This window comes from Crocuta crocuta, unplaced genomic scaffold (genome assembly GCF_008692635.1).
Source record: "Crocuta crocuta isolate KB4526 unplaced genomic scaffold, BGI_CrCroc_1.0 scaffold51, whole genome shotgun sequence".
Lineage (NCBI taxonomy): Eukaryota > Metazoa > Chordata > Mammalia > Carnivora > Hyaenidae > Crocuta > Crocuta crocuta.
In genome coordinates this window covers 3,758,538-3,779,523 of record NW_027527624.1, presented here as the reverse complement: position 1 = coordinate 3,779,523, position 20,986 = coordinate 3,758,538, and the positions used below count along the sequence as shown (strand labels likewise).

At 40.1% G+C, this 20,986-nt stretch overlaps 1 protein-coding gene across 1 annotated transcript in view; it reads left to right on the top strand.

Annotated features, from left to right (window-relative positions):
- Positions 1 to 20,667: 20,667 nt before the first annotated feature.
- Positions 20,668 to 20,986, top strand: part of FBXL7 (F-box and leucine rich repeat protein 7) — a 381,373-nt gene continuing 381,054 nt past the window's right edge. Inside the window, exon 1 of the mRNA XM_077772105.1 lies at positions 20,668 to 20,803. Coding sequence (XP_077628231.1) covers positions 20,767 to 20,803 — 37 coding nt within the window. The 5' untranslated portion in view covers positions 20,668 to 20,766. The remainder of the gene's footprint in view (positions 20,804 to 20,986) is intronic.

The following is a 20,986-nucleotide window of genomic DNA, read 5'->3' as shown; positions in this document are numbered from 1 at the left end:
GCAAGGGAGAGACGGACAAAGAGAGAGACAGGGAATCCCAAGTGGACTCTACATGGTCAGTGCAGAGCCCGACTCATGAACCGTGAGATCATGACCTGAGCCTAAGTCAGATGCTTAACCGACTGAGCCACCCAGGTGCCCCCAGAATTAAATTTGAACTTAAGAATATATATAAAGTACCTAGCTGCTACCTGGTACATAATAGACTATTAAGAAATATGATAACATGTACTATTACACATTTGGATAATCAGCAGAAACTTCAGTCTGAACTTTGGATCTGAAATGTTGAACATTATCCAGTTTTCTATAAACTTTTATATTTATCTATAAGTCTATAAGTCCATTATTTGGGCCCTTTACTTTTAGTTCCTATAGGACCTTCCTACATTCAAGTCTTCTTTCCTCCGGGAATCATCTTAGCATAGGATAGATTATTTTGATAACATGTTTATGTGATAATTCCTGCTTCTTAAAATGTTTTCCTGAAAATCTCCTTTCTTCTGCACACAATTCTCCATTGTGTAAAAAGACATATCAGCCAAAGCCAGAGTGAAGACTAAGATCCAAAAATCCTGCAGCACTGTCTGCAGCTGCCCTTAAATGTCGATGAGTATAAGCTGGTGTGGGCTCTATACCAAGTAGGTTTTCCTCACAGAGCATGTCCTTTCTAATAGTTTACAATCTGAAAAACATAGAACTTTGTCTCAGATCTTTAAGGAATCTGGTATCATTTTCCAAACATGGCTACATTTTCCAGTCATCAATTTTGCAGATGAATATCCTACGAGAAGTGAGTCTGAGCGTGGACTGAATCTGCAAGTGAGATACCAATTTGTTTTTAATTCCTGGTAAAGGAGAGTTGTTTCATACATTCCTGTCCATTTCTTGTTGTTTTAGCCTATGCTCAGTCCTTCTTCCTTTTATGTAGTACAGGCTTAGCAGGGGTCCGGTGGGGCGTTCAAGACTGAATTTCAAGGGACACCTGGGTGGCTCAGTTGGGTAAGTGTCTGACTCTTAATTTCAGCTCAGGTTCCTACCTCACAATTGTGAGAGAGCGCCCCACATCAGGCTCTGTGCTGAGTGTGGAGCCTGGTTGGGATTCTCAATCTCTCTCTCTCTCCTCTCTCTCAAGAAACAAAAATTTAAAAGACAGACTGAATTCAGAGTTTGAATTCTACTGTTTGGCTTCGGGTATATTCTTAAGCCATAAAAGTTGCCATTTTTTTGGTAGAAGGAAAAGCAGCAACCTTTCTGGTTGGAAGGTTGGTAACATCTTGCCTCGGGTAAGTCACCATTTGACCAACATGGCTATAGCGATCCTATCAAATTTAGTCTTCTCAATTCAGTCATTTGAATGCCACAGTGAACTTAAAAGTCCAGATCTACATGTCTCCTCAGCTCGAGAGTCAAGGTCAAGAGAAGATTCCTAAGATATCAAAAGGGGGTATGTTTGTTCTCTGAGCTTCCTACTACTGACCTGGAGGATTTCAGAGTATTGGTTTGAAAGGAAGGTTGAACTGTGGTGTTTCACGAGGGGCCACTTATCTCCAGGAAGCTTAGGTGAGAAGCAGGTCTATTCCAGTGATGGCTGGAATTAGAAGCAGAGTACCTCAACATGCCGAGTTCTTGGTCCATATTCTAGGAAAACTGAAAGATACAAGCAGTCATTTCTGTGGATCTGGGTGTCTCCTCCTGTCTCATGTTCCTCTTGGGAGACAGGTGGCTACAATGACTCACAAGGTAACAGTCTGGGAAGAGGAATTATCACCCAATTTTATTTATTTATGAATTGTGCATTCAATTCTTTATCTATTCAAGTCATACACATATAATCAGCATGCTGAGACTGACTGCTTGAAATTGCAAAAAGCGTTAAAAAGTAACTGGACTCTTCATAAGGTTTTACCGTCTCAGCCTTGCAGTTGACTTCTGTTAACACAGAAGTAACACAGTAACTTGCTGTTGCCTTGCAAAAGTTACTCTGTAGCTGTAGACCTGTTTCCTTTACTGTAATTTGACGGTAAGAATAATCCCTCTTAGTGTTTATATTGTGATGATTGCCTGTTCCACAATTCCTATGTGCTATGAGGCACATTTCTGTAGATCTTGCATTTAAATCTTTTTTTAAGTTGGTTCTTGACAGTCATGTTTACTGTTTCTCTGGTATCAAAGAAATGTGTACACTGGGGTTAGTGGGAAATATCAATGCATCTACCCTGCTTAGGGGAAGCACTATGTACTAAAGTACTGGAAATACCTTGTGGGCAGCCTCCATCTATTAACTTGAGCCTTACAAGTTAAAACTATTGCCAAGTCTCACCATCCCTGGGCTACTCAATAACTTTCATCTTGAAGCAATGAAAATTTCTCTTTACTTCAGAATGTATGTGATGTTAAGAGTTGTTGATGATTCTTGGAGTGTAAATTTTGTGAAGTTTTAGACATAAAAATGATAAGCATTACAGTTTTGTAGGCATCGTTATTAGCTTGTCCATGGGATATTGCAATTAAGTAAAAGATGGAATAGAGGCAAATCTTCTAGCTGACAGATAAAGGCGATTATGCACAAAAGGGTGACCAGTTATTCTGAGTGGACAGATAAGAAAATGTGCATCTGCTTTCTTGAAAAATATTTATCAGAGGAGTCTCCTGGAGAGTTTGTGGGGGGTCCCCCTATGCCTTTCTAAGGAAAGGTAAATGATCTCCATTGATGAGAGAGAGAGAGTAGCATGAAATAAGACAATCATTCCTTTTCATTTGTTTCTCTTTTGCCTATGTACTTCTATCGCATTGTGACTTAAACTGTGTCTAAGTAACATGAAACTGCTGTCGATTTCAAGGTATAAATAATCAGCCACTCACACACACACAAAATAAGTCTTGGTTGGCTCTGACTCATAGTTTGAACTAACTTCAAAGGTAACAGATAAAATATAACTTTATTTAGACACTACAAGAACTAACTATAGCCTTAGTTTTGATTTTCAATTCTACGTTCAATTTCAAAAATATATGTCGGCTTTCTTTTTGCAGGATCAAAATTCTCTTACAGAATGCCATTTTTCCGACTGATCCAAATGATCTGAAGTTCAAGAACTACCTCAAACTGTGATAATATCGTGAGTATTTTCATCTTGATGAAACCATTCCACCATTTTATTTTCTCAAGATAAATCAGAGCACCCACCTGAGCATGCATTGCATGTCCATGCTTTGAGAAATGCATCTCTGCCTTCCCCAGTCTTTCAAGGTGTAAGGACTGACATCTTAGGAGGAACTGGTCTGGAGACTATCAAGCAAGGACAAACTTGTATGTCAGTATCATGAGAGCATTCTGCCTGGCTCATGCAATGGATTGATAATTTTCCCAAATAGTTCAAAACATCTGCTAGCACCTAAAAAACTCTCATTGATTTCTGGATGGCCTGTTTGGTTATGCAATACTTACACTGAGTACACCAGGCTACTCTCCAGCTTACTTCCAGATATAATTTCAGGGCTGATGTTAATCTGTAAAAGCACAAGGGATTTGGATTTTGGCAATCCTGAAGACAGCCTCGTTCTCTACACACCATCTTGATGGTTGATGTAAGCCAATGGGTCCTGAATTTTACCTCCCACAAGCTGGCAATTCCTAACTGATTAACTTCAACTCTGGAATTGGCTTCTACCCATTGGTTTGATGAAGCCAATGTCTGCTCTCCTTAAGGTCATGATCCTGAGCATACTGAGATCATTAAAGGGGGGAAGAGGGGATGAGATATTTTTTTGTTTGTGACAATAGAGATCCCTTACTAAAAAACCCTTTATTTTAACATTATAAAGAAACCGATTTTTAGAAGACAAACCAGTAAGCAAATTGACAACATAATTCTACTCAGCCTACAAACAAAGGAAAAAATGATAGCTATTTTCAGGATTTATTTCAGTATTAAAGGAATGACTAGTATCATTAAAACACATGATAGAAATATGATTAATACAGACTATAAAGGTACACTTTCTTTTGGTGCTCCAAGTCAGATAAAATTAACATTTGATGAGCTTCTTTTTTGGGTTAAATAAAATTATATGATAGGAGAAACTTCTCTAAAACTATTTTTTAAATAGATTTTCTATAACCAAAGTGCTTTTTTCTATTTGGGGCTTGATTTTAAATATTTAAGATATTTAAAATCAGTTTCAGTCCCGTACAACTTTAATACAGATCAAGTGTTTTAAAATATTTATGATAAAGAAAATGATTCCATCTGGGCAGGGAATTTATTACTGGAATCTCATACCAATTTGAATTGAAGCCACTGTGAGATTAATTTCTTCTTTGCTGCTGGAATATAAATGTGTCCTAACAGCTGCTTTCTGTAACTAAAGCGTACTTATTTGCATACAGTATCTCCTACTCAATGAAATCCTATATAGCCCAGGAAGTTTGAATGGTTTAAACAACAAACAAAGATTGATTATCAATGCATATGCCAACCAGGGATTTACTATAAATAACAAAGTATTGGCCAGTGCCAGTTTCGAAATCGACACTTGTTATTTAAAGCTTTCAGAGAGATAATCATGAATTTCAGAAGAACTTGCTGATGTTTAAAAAAGCAAGAATTATTCAGAGGGGAAAGATGGCTTTGATCAAACAACATGTTTTTCAGATTTATTAATGATTAACACGTCAGACACTGTCTTTTGGATTACATTCCCTTTCACCAAGGCTAAGAGCTGAAATGATGAACATTTTTACAGTAATAGCATGTCATGAAGGATATGCAATAATTTAGACATTTATGTAATGTGACTGGAGATCTGAGTAGGTACAGTTAGTGGGCATAATTTAGGCGCTGATGATAATAAAAGAGAAGGGCTTCAAACTAAAAAGGCTACATTTGTCATATTTTCTTCAGGGACGGTCCCATCTAACTGAGAGGCCATAGACTCAAACAAAAGGTGTAGAAGTCAGTATACCTTTAAGAAAACTAAAAGGGGTTCCTGCCTTTTGGAAGCAAATAGAGATGACCAAACCCTTTAAAGTGGAGACTAATTGAGAGTAAAAATGATTTATAAACAAAATCAAACTAAATCAAATTCTCATGTTAGTTTTTAAAAGTCATATTTTCTTGTGTTTTTCCCTTAAGAAGAATTTTATTGAATTAGCTGAATGTGACTGGCTGGAGAGCTCTCCATTCTAAGTAGATCAGTCACTGACAGACCGCATCTATGGCAGCATCGGAAAGAGAACAGGGTCAGGAGATCCAGGGTCTATCTGTCTATATCTCTCTGGTTATAATGATCTTAGAATGAGTCAAAAGGTAGTTTCTGGAAAGAAAGGAATGGAGGAAGTTAAGAAAGGAGGGGGATACTCTATGTGCATTCAGGTTGCAAAAAGATTTAAACTCAGTTTATTGTAGAAGTCCATATTCCCTGACAACTACCAAGTTGTTCTCAAACAAAAGATAACAATTATCCACTGGAAATGTTTATAGTGAACTTCCCTGAAGCAAAATCTCTAATTCTACTCTTCACAGAGATCATTCTATAAACAAGTGAAGAAAATGACATGAGTAGCAAATGAGGGTGAGAAGTAGGCAAAGGGGCAAGCTAACAATATCAGCAGGTTTTGTTACTTACGTAAAGTCTGGAACCCTGAGAATCCCACTCAACTGTCACATTCCAGAGATTGCCGTATCTGTGGTCAGCATTTGTTACACAATCGGTGATTTGGAGTCATTCTTGAAAGAGAAAGGAGGAGGTTGTATGGGAATATTTGATCACTTAGTTCTTACATTTCTGTTGGCAGGAATGTAAAGGGAAGTATGAAATCAGGGTCTATATTATTCAAAGGTTTTCTTTTTTTTTTTATTAGAACATCAAATATTCTTGGGCCTTTTACTGAGAGACTAGAAAGGGAAAAGTAATATTTAATGCTCATTAGGGAATATTTTTCTTCTCTTTTCAACTCGCAAGACCTAATTTCAGGTGCATCATAGTTGGTCATGTATATTATGCAGCTCACCCAACCCAAAATAACAGCACTGAGACTATACCCCAAAAGGACTGCTGCCTAGCTGTCCTATCTGCTCTAAATACCAGAAGCTTGGGGCAGCTGGGTGCCTCAGTCTAAGCGTCCGACTTCGGCTCAGGTCATGATCTCACGACTCGTGGGTTCGAGTCCCGCATTGGGCTCTGTGCTGACAGCTAGCTCAGAACCTGGAGCCTGTTTCAGATTCTGTATCTTCGTCTCTCTTTGACCCTCCCCTGCTCATGCTGTCTCTCTCTCTCTCTCTTTCTTTCTCTCTCTCTCAGAAATAAATAAAACATAAAAAATAAAATAAAAAAAAGTAAACACCAGAACCTTGAGTTTGGTGTTTGAGTGAAGCTATTGTCTAAAGTTCTTCTGCATCCCTGATGTGCCATTACTGTGATAGAGGGGGGGTTCTTTACCTTCAGACTCCATAAAGACAGAAAAGCATGAGAATGCCTGGGCACCTATAATAGAATGAGAAATGCATGTAATTTACTAAACAGTTAATGTAAATAAAATAGGAAACACACTTGTATGGACATAGCCACCTACAAATGCCGTGCAGTGTTCTGTTAATGAACATGTAGAGCCACAAGAGCTTGGGGTTTACTCAAGCCATGTCATCTCTACCCTACGAATCTTTCCTTATTCCTAACAGTTCTCTAAACCATATCTGCTATGGCCACTGGTTTGGGGTAAAGAATATCTTGATCTTTCTCCAAACATACGGACCTCTTTGGAAATGCCATTTTCAGGGGCTACATTTTGTCTGTCACACTGGAGCAATGTACTGTGATTTCTCGACTACTAATAATTTTTATTCTTTTGACATTTAATAGTACACTCTCTTCTTTGTGCCAATCATGCCTCTTGGTTCTTGCCCTCAAGGAGCTCAAAATTGACTGGAAGATGGACAAATGAAAAAAGTTGAGGAGGAGGCGAACACAGGCATATGTCATTTGTGGGTGAGAGAAGGAGTCAGAGACAATGGTGGCATTCTGGACTCAATGATCCTTTTCCTTTCTCCATGATTCAAGAGGATGGATTAAATGGAGAGAAACCTCTGGTCTTAGGAGCAATTTGGGAGATGATGGCACAAACCTCATATTGTCCATTAGCAGATAAAATCACACTGTAGACCCAACACCTGTTCTATCTATACTATGTCTCTCAAGAATTATGAATTTCAGATTTTGATAATTCTGGAAGGAAATTTTACCTTCTGTGTAAATTTTAACCATGTTTATGAAGCTTAGCATCAACACTCTTAATTTCCTTCTTAGCATATCATGTGTTTAAAATACAAACTCACTTAAATGTAAAATGCTTTTTAAGCCGAAGTAAATTTTTAGGAGGACACATCCTATATTGGGGACTATTATTAATGATTTAAATTAGTTATTAATATTTAAATCCTTGTGTAGAATAAAACTTACATTATAAAACCAAAGTAGACCAACCTATTTCTTCAAGATATATTTTTTTGCTTCTGAATGCATTAACTAGTATAGTGATTTCCAAAATTGTTTCTAGCTAGGGGTCCTCAGGCAAGCTCTTAACCTCTATGGGCATGACTTTTCTTGTTTTCAGAAAGGAAATGATTGAAAAGATAATCTCTCAGGTGACTTCAAATCCTAAATTGGTTTCTAAGTTTCTCCCAACAGCCCTGTGAGTGAGCTAATAAAAGAGCTGTATGAGCTGATGCAAATTTTTCTCGAGAGCAGCAAGATGTACACACTCTGGGGGAAAGTATTGGGGAAAGAGAGAGAATTGAGGCAAAGGAAGTGCTGTCGGTCTTCCCTTGAATAAGAAAACCAACATTGTGGGTTCTCATAGCCTGACAAACAAGAAAAATCCAGAACAACTGGACTACCAAGAGCTTTGGCTTCAAAAGTTGTTAAGACTTGGCAGTGCTCTGATGCTTTGCAAAGACAATGCCTTGGGAGAAAAATCCTGCTGCCAGCCTGCCTCTGGGAAGAGGTGACTGGTAGCTCTAAAACATTTCCCCTGATGGCCTACCTGTATTAAACCTGTTTCCCGATTTCCATACCTTCTGTCTCCGATGGTAGGGGCTGGGCTCAGCCCTAGGGTGGTTGTAATTTGCTACTGTTTGGTGACTTTCATCTTGATGGAGGTTCTTAACTGAATTTCTGATCAACTGACTTAGTGAGGTCTTTGGGCCTTATAGGTGACATTTGAGAGATATCTCTTTCCTTAAGTTGCTGCTTGGTTGGAACAAATAAGTCAGGGGCAGCTTTGAGGAGGGGGTTGAGGATGGTGCTTGGAGAATGACAGTGTGCATTAAAGCACTGAGAAATCTTGCAGAACAGAATCCCTTGTAACCCGATGTTTACCCAAGAATATTTTTACCACCCTTTCTCGCCACTCAAATCTATTAACATCTCGTGGGATTCACCGTGAGAAATGCTTGAATTCAATTTGTTGTGGTAAGAAGCAGGGTAGTTCTAGTTTTTGATCAAGTGGTCACTTTAAGATTATTGCCGGAATAAAAAAAATTTTTTTAATGGGGGTGCCTGGGTGGCTCAGTCAATTAAATGTCCGACTCTTGGTTTCAGCTCAAGTCATGATCTCACGGTTCAAGTGTTCGAGCCCGGCATGGGGCTCTGTGCTGACAGAATGGGGCCTGCCTGGGATTATCCCCCTCCCTCTCTCCCTGCCCCCTCCTCTGCTCTGTCTCTCAAAATAAATAAACTTTACAAAATTTTTAATTTATGTTTTTAATGTTTATTTATTTTTGAGACCGAGAGAGACAGAGCATAAGTGGGGGAGGGGCAGGGAGAGAAGGAGACAGAATCCAAAGCAGACTTCAGGCTCTGAGCTGTCAGCACAGAGCCCAACTCGGAGCTCGAACTCAAAAACTGTGAGATTATGACCTGAGCTGAAGCTGGACACTCAACCGACTGAGCCACCCAGGTGCCCCGAGACAGTCATTTTTGATAGAACATAAGATGACTTGGGGCCAATGGAAGAAGCCCAAGTAAGGCAGATAGTCCTCGTTCAGCTGCAGCATCAACAGTCATGTTGAAATTAAAAATCCTTTTTTCCTTATTTTGTCCCTTGATAATGAGGAATTATTTAAAAAGTTTCAAGTTGGGTATGAAGCAGAGATAGTGCTGGAAAGACAGAGATAGTTTGCTCTACTGTTTGTCCAAGGAACCTATATTCATGGAACACATTATTGGACACTGGTCTAGAGAATGCTTTTTGGAAAATGTGGTTCTGTTCAGTCTCTTAATCTGTCCTTCCTAGAACCTAGCAGGGCATATATACCTCCTAGTGTGCCCTGGGTCCCTTGCGGTGGCCCAACTATTTTCAAGTTGCTCTTCAACCAGTTCTCACTGAGCCAGAGACTGGCTCTAGTTCTTTTGGATGGACGGCTTTCACTTTTCATCTGTGATGGAAAGCCAGCAGCAGAATGCAGCATGTGACTTGTTGGTCAAGTCCATCCTCTATTCCTCAAAGATGACAACAGGGGTGTTCTTCCAGTTGAAACATTTATTGACACTTTCAGATGTTGTTTCCAGAATGCAGTGTTTAGTGTATTGGATATTACAAGATAGCAACAAATAACGGGGGATGGGTAGGGATGGGCTGAGAAAGCTTTAATAACTCACCCTTCAGGACTTGTGAGTATTTGAAGGTATGAAGAGACAATTAGTCATACTTGCCTTTTATATTTTCTCAAAAATGTTTAGCTAAAAAAATGTTTGTAGACAAACTGCCAAAGTCTAGGAGCTTCTGCAGAGGGGCCAAATAACAATCATAATTGAACTATGAGGGTCAGTAATTAGCTTTGTAAATGATCACATATTGCTAAGTAACTGATTTGGCAATTGACCAAGACAGTCCCAGGGATGCACAAGTAATTGGGCAGGACAGTTTAAACCAAGGACCCGGGAATAAATTTTTGGAGGGCTGGAGGATGAAGGCAGCTGGAAATCATGGATCAGAGCATCCATGAAACTGTTAATCCCCAGGAACATAGGCACACCCAGCATCTACTACAATTGGTAATGAAGGGAAAAGAGGGAATTACGGTTGGGGCTGTGTGGGTGAAAGGGAATGTTATCTAGAACACACCTGGAAAGGTTAACCTCAGATAGGAGTGTGGAAAGAATAAGAGGCACAAATCCATGTGACTGAGTGGAAATATGAGCCGAGAAAGTTCTCTTGTTTCTATTTTCTCAGCAGATTAAAAAATTAAAGTCATCAGCTGGGAATGAGGATTGGCAGGAGTGACAAAGGTTGAGGAGAGAGAGGGTATGAAGCAGTCATCTAGGAGAGTAGGGCACTAAATGGCTGGAAAAATGGAGCAAGGTGCGCAGGTCCATTCTGGGTTAGGGTGCCGGTATTTTTTTCTCAGCCACATTCAGCTGAAGTAAGTATAATCCTTAAATAGATAGAGAGTTGGTCTTCTAGGTTGTGGTTTGGCTAATTAAGTGCATGAGGTCATAGGAGTTGAAAATGATTTTTAATGATGGGTAGGTTCTACTCTTTTTAAAGAGAGAACTGAGAATATGAGGGCAGTTTGGGACAGTGCAAAATTGGTCAGGTCACTGGATGGTGAGTCTGCATGTTGTGAACAATATCACATTTCAGTAGTGTGAGGTGAGAAAAAAACAACAACCACTATGGTAACACAGGAAGTGAGCCGGAAAGATAAGATGTCAATATTAGAAATGTGTACTTGAGGTTGAGTTTATAGTGGTGTTAGTGGCTGGGGAGGGACAGAGAATATATTCATTCAATAAAGGGTTTTTGTGACCAATCAACTACTGGGGTGTTGGAAGAATCATCCCCTTGTATATTGAAATCGCTGAGAATGTTCACAAGAGGGAGTTTGGAGAGTGAAAAATGAAGCAGGCACTAAACTCTTCAAGAGATGAGCAGGAGTCACCAGTGGGGTCTGCATATAACCACACCCAGGAGGGGCAGTTGATGTGATTGTGTGGTGATGTGGATTGCAGAACCGGGGGTTTAAGGAGGGTCAGAAAAATGATCTAGAAGGTTTGGCCAGATGGATGTCATTGGATTTTGATTCAGTGGAGTGGTTTGGAAAACAAAAACAAAAACCAGAATGGAGAGAGAATGGGAAGTGAAGAAGTATGGGCAGTGAGCATAGATACATTTTCAAGGAATTTTAAAATGAAAGGGCAAAGAGAAATCGAGCAGAATGTAGAAGAAAGCATGGGCCAGGGATCAGGAGAGGAGTCCAGGAACAGGAGCCCAGGAAACTCTGTTCGTGAGGATTTGTGTAGAAGTTTCCCAGGAAGTGCTCTCAGCCACAATTCCTGTACGGAGTGCTTGGGAGCCGGGCCGGGCAGAGAGTGTTGGATGTTGATGTAACTATAAGCACGACCACAGCGGATAAAGGAGTTTTGAAGTTGAGATGGATCTTCAGAGATTACGGAAGTAATCAGGCCCGTACAACCTACCTCTGCATTCCTAGATACAACAGCTTACTTGCATGTGATTCCAGAGTCCGCCCTCCCCTCTCTTGAGGGAGCATCTCTTCCTGTTCCTAGCCAAATCCGGCCTCTCTTGTGTTCTACGTCCCAATCCTTCTCTTGTTTCTAGCCCGTTACATACTCCCCTCTGTTGGGTTATTCCTATCAGTATACAAATATCACCTAACAGAGCCCATCCAAACAAACAAACAACTCTTTCTCTCTTTTTTTTTTAAATGTCTGTTTATTTTGAGAGAGACAGAGACAGAGACAGAGACAGAGACAGACAGAGCACTGGTAGGGAAGGGCAGACAGAGCTGGGGACACAGAATCTGAAGCAGGATCCAGGCTCTGAGCTGTCAGCACAGGGCCCGACATGGGACCTGAACTCACGAACCTTAAGATCATGACCTGAGCTGAAGTCAGAAGCTTAACCTACTGAGCCACCCAGGTGTCCCTCTCTTTAACTCAATATGTTCCATCCTTTCCCCTACTACTGCAGTGAAATAGCTTCCTTCCAGTTTATCATGAGCACTTCCTGCCAAATCCATGGTCTCTTCATTGGTCATTGCTGTTACATAGCAATATATTAGCAATTGAATAGCTGTTCCATACACTGGCCACCTCTTGGCTTTGGAATATTCCAAGTTCATTCTAGTCTTAGGGACTTTATTATATTTGTTGTTTCCTCTGTCTGGAATAGTCTTTCCCCGAATCCGCACATGGCTATGTTCTCTTCATTGTTCACATCTCAGCACAAATGTCACATCCACAGAAATACATTCTCTAATCGCTAACATTGTCACAAAAAAATCACCTCCTATACACCATCCATAAAACCTTTTGGAATCACACCCTACATGCCCAATTTCAGCTAGAAATGGGGGGTTGTTGCTCAATACTGACAGTTCTTTGAGTTTTGCAGAAAAGGTGACATATATGTGGAAACTGACTTATTGCTACCAGAGAACAAAAATGCACACATTTCCACTTGAAACAAATGTAAGTTCTATTAAAACTTCTTCTTTTTCAAGAAGGTCACAATAAATTCCAGGAAAGTTTTATATTACCCATAGTTGAAAGAGAAATTGTGCTGTAATATTCCATTGTTAGTTTGCATCTTTCCTACTGGTGAGAGATTTTGGTTTTAAGTACAGACTAAGGCTTGATAAAGACATTGAAATACTATTTGTTCCTGTAGCTTAAATGTGTATTATTTATATATGCAGTAATATCTTAGACATGATGGGAAGTAAATAGAGTAACATTTTATGAAGCCAGTATCATGGGAAATTTGCTGTTTTGTACATGTATATTTTCCACATAATTTAAAATGTCATGTTTAAGTTTCAATCTAGTAAAATTTTTTTTAGTGTTTATTTTTGAGAGAGAGAGAGAGAGAGAAAGAGAGGCAGAGAGAGACAGAGACACAGAATCTGAAGCAGAATCCAGGCTCTGAACTGTCAGCACAGAGCCCAACATGGGGCTCAAACTCGTGAACCATGAGATCATGACCTGAGCCAACATCGGATGCTTAACCGTCTGAGTCACCCAGGTGCCCCGTAAGTATTGATCTATTTTAATACAGTTTAACTATTATGAATGGAAAAATTGTTATATCATCTACTTTTTCTTCTTTCTTAAGTGAACAAAATACATATTTCTTAGGTATGCAGTCAGTTGGCTTTAAGTAATAGCAAATCTAATTAACAGTGTCCTAAAGAGAGTTTTTATCCTTCCATTATAGTGAGTTTGGATGTACGAGGTTGCTGATCTCGTTCCAGTGGCCTTATGTCTTCCAGACTCTAGGTAGCCACCATTATAATGCTCTTAGCGTCTCCCTGAAGTTCACAAGATGGCTACTCCAGTTTCAAAGAAACCGTGGAGTTGGATGTAGGAAGAAGAGAGAGAAAACAGTGGCAAAGCTGTCTCTGAGTTTTATTTCAATAGCCAAATCTATTCCAGGTGCTGCTAGTGAATTTTGCTTACATTGCCTTGGCCAGGATAACACCGTATGGCCATTCATAACTGCTGGGGATTCTGGGGAAACAAGTATTTAACTTTTGAACTAGAGGAGAAAGGCCAGGGAGAAGGAAAGGGGAAATGTGTGTTGTGTGAGCCAGCCAGCGGCGTTTGAAATGTAATAGTTATACGTATTAATTGTTAAACAGTAACAGGGGTTACTAAAGACTTAAGCTACATCCATGTTCACCAATATTACTGCTCTCTCTCTCTCTCTGTCTCTCTGTCTCTCTCTCTCCCACCGTGTAGGGTCATTGTGAGGGATATCAGGGCAGCCAGAGACTACATCTTCCCAGATGGTAAGAACAAGGCCATCTAACTTGTTCTTACCAGCGGGTTGTGAGCAGATGTGATGTGACTTTTCGCTTACTCCTTGTGCCTTCTGCCAGCTGTACGTGGATGATGTGGTTGGTGGAGCCACAAGATGGAAGAAGCCAGATCCATGAATGAATGATAATCTCCACTGAAATAATAACATGTGCTTAGAGTGTTTTATCAGCCAAAAATAAATGTTGTTTGTTCTGTTGTATTAAGCCAGGTTACTAAAGCGTAGATGTTTATTTGTTATGGGTGCTGACGTTACCTTATCTAAGGCAGTAACTCATGTTTACATCACCCAAGATTTTTCATTTGTTTTTTCTTTCTGTTTTTATTCAGTTTTTCCATCTTCCCTATAGAGAGTTTTCTCATCACTCTCTCTATAACTAGCCTTAATTTTTTGCAGTTTCTCATATACATTGAGCAATTCTCCTTCTAATGCCTTGCTTCTAATTTTCTGTGTTCTTATTTTAAATTTACTTTTTATTTTTATTTTCTCATTTTTATTTTTATTTAAATCCAAGTTAGTTAACATATAATGTAATAATAGTTCCGGGAGTAAAATTTCGTGATTCATCACTTACATATAACACCCAGGGCTCATTCCAACACGTTCCCTTCTTAATGCTACTCATCCATTTAACCCATCCTCCCACCCAACACCTTTCCAGAAACCTTCAGTTTGTTCTCTGCATTTAAGAGTCTTTTATGGCTTACTAATTTGCTGTGTTCTATCAAGCCAGATAATTAAGTATGCTAGGACTCTGAATGCTATAATACTCTGAGCTAAGCACATGAACTTTGTGTTGCTGGATTGGGTTATTGTGGGGTCTTGCATGGCTTATCCCTACTATGGGATACCTACCTGATAAAGGACCAGTATAAATAAATATGGAATTAGTTGTTACACATAAAATCAAGGGTAAAGTGCAACTGTTTGGGAGTGTGTGAATATTGTAACAGTTTGAATTAGAGCACCCTGCTATTTTGTTTTTTGGGGCTGGAAGGGAAACTTTTGTGAGGAGATGATTTCAAGAGTCCTGTATAGAGTATCCATTCTATTAAGCTATCTAGTTACTTTACAATTATCACAATGTATAAATTAAATTTCCAAGATATCTAGCCATTCGTCATTGTGGCTATGATGAAGATTCGTGTTGCATAATGAATATTTGTTTTGAAATCTAATTGAGTTTCACAGATGTCAGAGGATGTAGCTTTCTTTATTAAATTAAACACATACTATCTCTGTTGAAAGCTGGGCTTTGTCCAAAACTAAGGTAGCACGTGGTGGCAGGAAACTGGTGGTGGAAAGTGGGGAGAAATATCACAGGCTTGGCAAATCAATCTTTGTTCCAGACTTTCTTCGCACCATTATAGGATTTACTCATTTTCTCTGAGCCTCAGTATCCTCATCCATAAAGTGGGATCTGGAAGCACTGCCTGATTAAGTTGTGAGCATTAAGTGAGACATGCAAACACTTGATTCAAAACAGCACAGTGGCAATAATAATATTAGATGGGTCCACGTTCTTTTTCCTCTCATCTAATTTTACAGGCTAATTGAAAATATACTAAACGTTTCTGGTGGAGGCAATGTGATAATCATCTATACCTTTATTTTCTATCTCATACAAATATTTGCCTTGCCAAGAATCCAACTTCATATTTTGATAATAAATTCATATTAGTTTAAAACAATATTTTCTCTTTCAGATAACATACACTTAGCCACAAGTCGCCTCTAGAAATAAGTTGTCATCTTTCAACATAACTGTAGTAAGAACATACAAATCTAACCATATTCTGAAATGTGAAAACTTAACTAAAGATAAGCAGGTGATTCAGATTTTTGAAGGCAACTCAGCATGCTCAAAAGGAAAAATAAAGTCACTATAAATGTGAATACAGTACGGTTTGGTTCGTTTTTTTCTTTTACAAACTAGATTTAGTATGACCATTTTTAGTTTTTTTTAAATGATGAAATCCAGCTTTGAATATTTCCTAAAATGGTTTTCATGAGAGACCTCATTTTTTCTACCGGATGCCCAAGAAAGCATGTGGTTAATGATGTGCTCCTTTGCACGGCTCTCAGCCTAAGTCTTGTTGAAGAAAAGACGTGCTCTGATTGGTTCCTGGCATTTGGGTTCCATTAATATAGTACTAGTACCCTGTCCATCACCAGCATCAAGGGCAGGAGATTAACCTGAACCTCGGTGACTCCACCCCCAGAGAAAATGGGGGCCTAAGGTGTTATAAATCCAGCTGGCTTTTGAATCCAATATTCTAAAAATACGCTACTAGGAAAGAACACATTCCTGCTACTCAGAGTGTGGATATATTTATTATAGTAGTTGAAAAGTCATTGAGTTAGCTACTGAAAAATAGCAATGAAGATGTAAATCTCAATTAAAACATAGGCCTTTTTACTTTTGTGTTTTTCTTTTTGCAATCAGGTTTACATCGGACAAGGTAAATGGACAATTTAATTTAGCAGTTCATTGATGGAGACTGTTGAGTCTGTTAATTCTCATAAACCAAAATTCATGGTTTTGGGTATGGACCATTTTTGGCTTCTTTGCCTAAATCTAGACTCAGATGTAAATTTGATTAACACCAAGGAATCGTTTCTCTTTAAGACTTTTGTTCTCTCAGGTGAGCACATGTATGTGAAGAGGATGTGGGAGGTGTTGTAAGAATATGTAGAAATAGTTCTTATGGCAAGAAAAGAGCTTCTTTTTTTCAAATTACACTTTTTGAGATAATTGTAGATTCTCTTGTACCTGTAAAAAATAATACAAATGGATCCCATTTATCTTTTACCCAGCTTCTCCTGATGCTAACATCTTCTAACACTATAGTATAATATCATGACCATGCTACTGACATGGAAACAGTTGAAATATAGAACATTTTCTTCACCATGAAAATCCCTCCTATGTTGCCCTTTCATAATCACACTCACTTCCCTTTGGAACTCACCTTAATCTGTTCAACCAGGAAGCTGCTCTCCACTTTTAGTACTTTCTCATTTCAAAACTTTGGGAAGGTTTTAGCCATTATTTCTTCAAGTAGATTTTCAGCTCTTCCGTCTTTTTCATCTCCTTCTGAGACTCTGATGACACAAATGATAGATCTTTTATCATAATCCCACCCTTCCCTGTGGCTTTGTCATTTTTTCAGCCTATTTTCTCCTTGTTCTTCAGATTCGGTAATATCTATTGTCTTGTTTTCCAATTCACTGATTTTCTCTTTGGTCTCTTCCATTCTGCTGGTCAGCCCATGCACTGAGCTGTCCTATTTTCGTTCTGAAATTCCTGTTTTGCTCTTCTTTATATCTTCTGTTCCTTTCCTGAGGCTTTCTGCTTTTTTCTTGTATCATAAGCATTTTTGTCATTATTCATTGGGTATTTTTTTCTATGGCTGCCTTAAAATCTTTGCCCGATAATGCTAACATTTTGTCATTATGGTGCTGGTTTTCATTCATTTGAAATCTTCCTGGTTCTTGGTATGACAAGTGTTTTCCATTGAAACCTGGTCATTTTCATATTATGCTATTAGACTTTGGGTCATAATATAAACATGTTTATATTTATACTATGAGACTATGGGCCATAATATAACATAATATAAAGTTGATATATAATGTTAATATATAAATATATAATATATAAATATATAAAACTGTGTCACCTTATCACTGGCAGTGGAAGTTCAGATGTCCCACTCAACCTTTGTTGACACTGGAGGCAAGGGGCTCCTTTATACTGCTGGGTGGGCTGAGAATTTCTGGCTCCCCACATAGTCATTACTGATGCTGTGGTGGTGGCTTGGCCTGTGACACCTGGAAATGCCAAAAGTCCTGATTCTCTGACGGGACCTACTACTCTCCTCTAGGTCTAGCAAGGAAGTAGAGATCACTTGTTCACTCCCTTGCTGACATGGGCAGGTGGATTAGCAGGGCAGCCTGATCACGGGCTCTCACTTGGCCAAGAGCCACGACTTCCACAACTAACAAGTTCCCACTGGAAGCCCACAGTTGGAATCTGGGTGAAACTGGTTCCCCAAGGATAGGAACTGGTGCCCCTGGAGCAAGGTTGGAAGGCACTGGGTGGAGAAAAACAGTAGTTGCCTTATATATTATTGTTGTTTTGGGGTGATTTAGAATGCTTACTTGTTTTTCGATCTTTTCAGTGATTATGGCCTCTTACAAAAGGCAGAGAGAGAAAGCGGAATAACATTCAAAGTATTTTATCTCTTTGTTCAAAATTCATTTACTCTGCATGTTTTTATTGAGTAATAACTTTGGGTTAAAAATTGTGCTAGATATTGGGAACACATGGGTGAAAACCACACCATCCTTTTCTAAATAAGCTGACAAATCTCTATGTGTTAGGTTTGGTAGCTGGGCAAAAAGATTGGAATTTTTGGTTAAAATCATATATTTGTACAATATCTTAATTAAAAAAATTCAAACACACACATGTGAATAATCTTTAATTTTCAGCAGAAATTTTTCCTTCGTTTAACCATGTCTCCCTCCAAGCTTTTACAGTAACTATGACAACACATATTTATATTTTATAACCAGAACGATGTTAAAAATCAAGTGTTTTTTTTTTTCTATTTTGTTTTGAACTGGAATTTCTTAAACAATATCATCTCTGTTGCCCCTTATGGTAAGCAACAGAAGCTTCAATATATGTAAAGACTTTAATTTCAAAGTTGATAAATGTCATTAGTCACTATAATTTACTTTTCACTGTTCTCTGTTCTGATATTAACGACCCTGGGAGGTGACCCAACCAGAAAGGGGGTGACAGTGACCAAGATGAACAATAGTTAAGTCTAGAGAGGCAGTGGCTCTCCTCTGTGAAAAGAGGACCTGAGAACCTGAGTACATCTGTCGTTTACCACCTGTGTGACTCCAGATATTTAAAGTTTTGAGCCTCAGTTTCTTCTGCTGGAAGTGTCCTGACTTGTAGACCACAGAAGGCCTGAGATCATCAGGAAGACAACTGCATGTAAAAAAAGCAGGTTGTTAGCTTTACACCAAATATTGAGTCGAGTTTCCATTGATTCACTACTTTTTGGTGGGTTTGTCTTCAACTATGCCTCCAAAAGGATCAGATTCAGGGCAGTTCCCTAATAGTGAAGGAAAATCACAAAGACATGGTGAGCAGAAACCCACTTTGAATAAAGATAATGTGGATTCAGCTCATTTCTAGATTGGGTTTGTGCTTTCAGGTGGAGTCTCTGAAAATCCATTGAACTCTTCCCATTTTTTTCTATTAAATGTTTATTATTTATTTATTTAGAGAGAGAGAAAGAGAGAGAGAGAGATAACGCATACACAAGCAGGGGAGGGGCAGAGAAAGAGAGGGAAAGAGAATCCCAAGCAGATTCCAGGTGGTCAGCACAGAGTCCCACGCAGGGCTCCATCCCACCAAGGGCAAGTTCATTACCTGAGTTGAAATCAAGAGTCAGAGGCTTAAATGAATGAGCCACCCAAACACCCCTTCCAAATTTTTGACCCCCATACATCCTATTTAGGGCCTATGACACAAGATTTTAATCGAACACGAAAGATATGGGAAGTGCATATTATCACCCAGGCAGTATGCTAGATTCTATATATAAAAAGATGAATTAAAATGCAGTCCGTATTCTCTTCGGACTATGGCAGTTGAAATGTTACTAGAATGACACAAAACTATTTAAACCTGTCCTTGAAAAGAGATACACATATGACATTTTCTTTCAATACATGATTGATCCTGCACACTAAATCTACATTTTAGAATACTGAAACATGAGGTTTTATCTTATTTTTAAGAAGGGAAATTGTGCCAAATTTAAGGAAATTACCCAAAGAGAACCTCAATTTCTGCATGTGGTTGAAAGCTCTTTAAGGAATGGGTAATTACAAAAATCCTGGTTCTCCATATAGTTATATTAACACACGCTTCTGTATTTTGCATATATATGTATCATCATGTAAGTTTAATTTAATTCCACACATCTAACACGTATAAGGAGAAACTGTGCTGTGTGTTTGCGTCTCCACAAAGAAATTTGCGCTGCGAAGTCCCAGGTCTTTACAAAGATGCAATGTCATAAAGTTTCAGGTATTTACATGGAAAGGGACTAAATCGAGAAGAGTTTCCTTTTTCTATTTACTGGAGGGAACCCCGAAGGGCCATTTTAAGGCCCTAGAAGTGCCATGTAAGTCTCCAAAAGCGGCTGTGATGTATTCAACAAAGGATAACACCAACCGGGAGGCAAAAAGAATCATAGAAACGGGGAGAAAAAACACACTTCCTGGCTAGGAAGCTCTTAAAAGTTCTGAGCCAGGAAACCTTCGGCACCGGGGCGGGGAATGCCTCCCCGCTAAGTCCCCCTCAAGTTTTCCCTCCCTCTCTCCGCCATTCCCCGCCTCAGTCCCCAAACGTGGGAGCCGCCGGAGAAGGCCAGCACCTCTACCTGACTTTGTCCGACAGAATCGGACTCCGATGCCTGTTTATTTTAAAGGACCCCACACCCCACAACGGGCCGTATCGGCAGGCGGACCCAGGGGATCCCAAACGGCGCCCGGGAGCTCATCTTCGAAGTTGGGGNCCTGGGAAGGCGCGCTGCCCCTTTAAAAGGCCGCGCGTCTCCGGGCCGGCCTTCCTCCCCGGGGCTCCAGCTGTGATTGACGCTGGGCGGCGCGAGGAGGCGCCTGGCGCGAACAAAAGTCCGGCCCGCGGGCGAGCGGCGCNGCGCCCCCTCCCCCCGGAGTGCAGGGGCCGCCCGCGGCCGCAGCCTGGCCCCGGAGCGCGGGGGATGCGCGGCTAACGGCCCCGTCGGGCGGGCTTTCCTCGGGCGGAGCGCGCAGGCGGTGCGCCCCAGCGATGCAGTGTCCGGGGAGACGGCGGGCATGACGGCGGCAGGATGGGCGCGAACAATGGCAAACAGTACGGCAGTGAGGGTGAGTGGGCCGCCCGTCCCCACACTCCCGCATCGCGCCCCCTCCTCTGTCCCCCGGCCTCCCGTCTGGGGAGGAAGCTTCTCGCACGCCTGCCGTGGCGCACCCCCATTTGGCACCGTGTCGGGGCCGTCACCTTTCCCCTTGGCGCTGAGCGCTCAGGCGCCCCGAGGATGTTCCCACCGT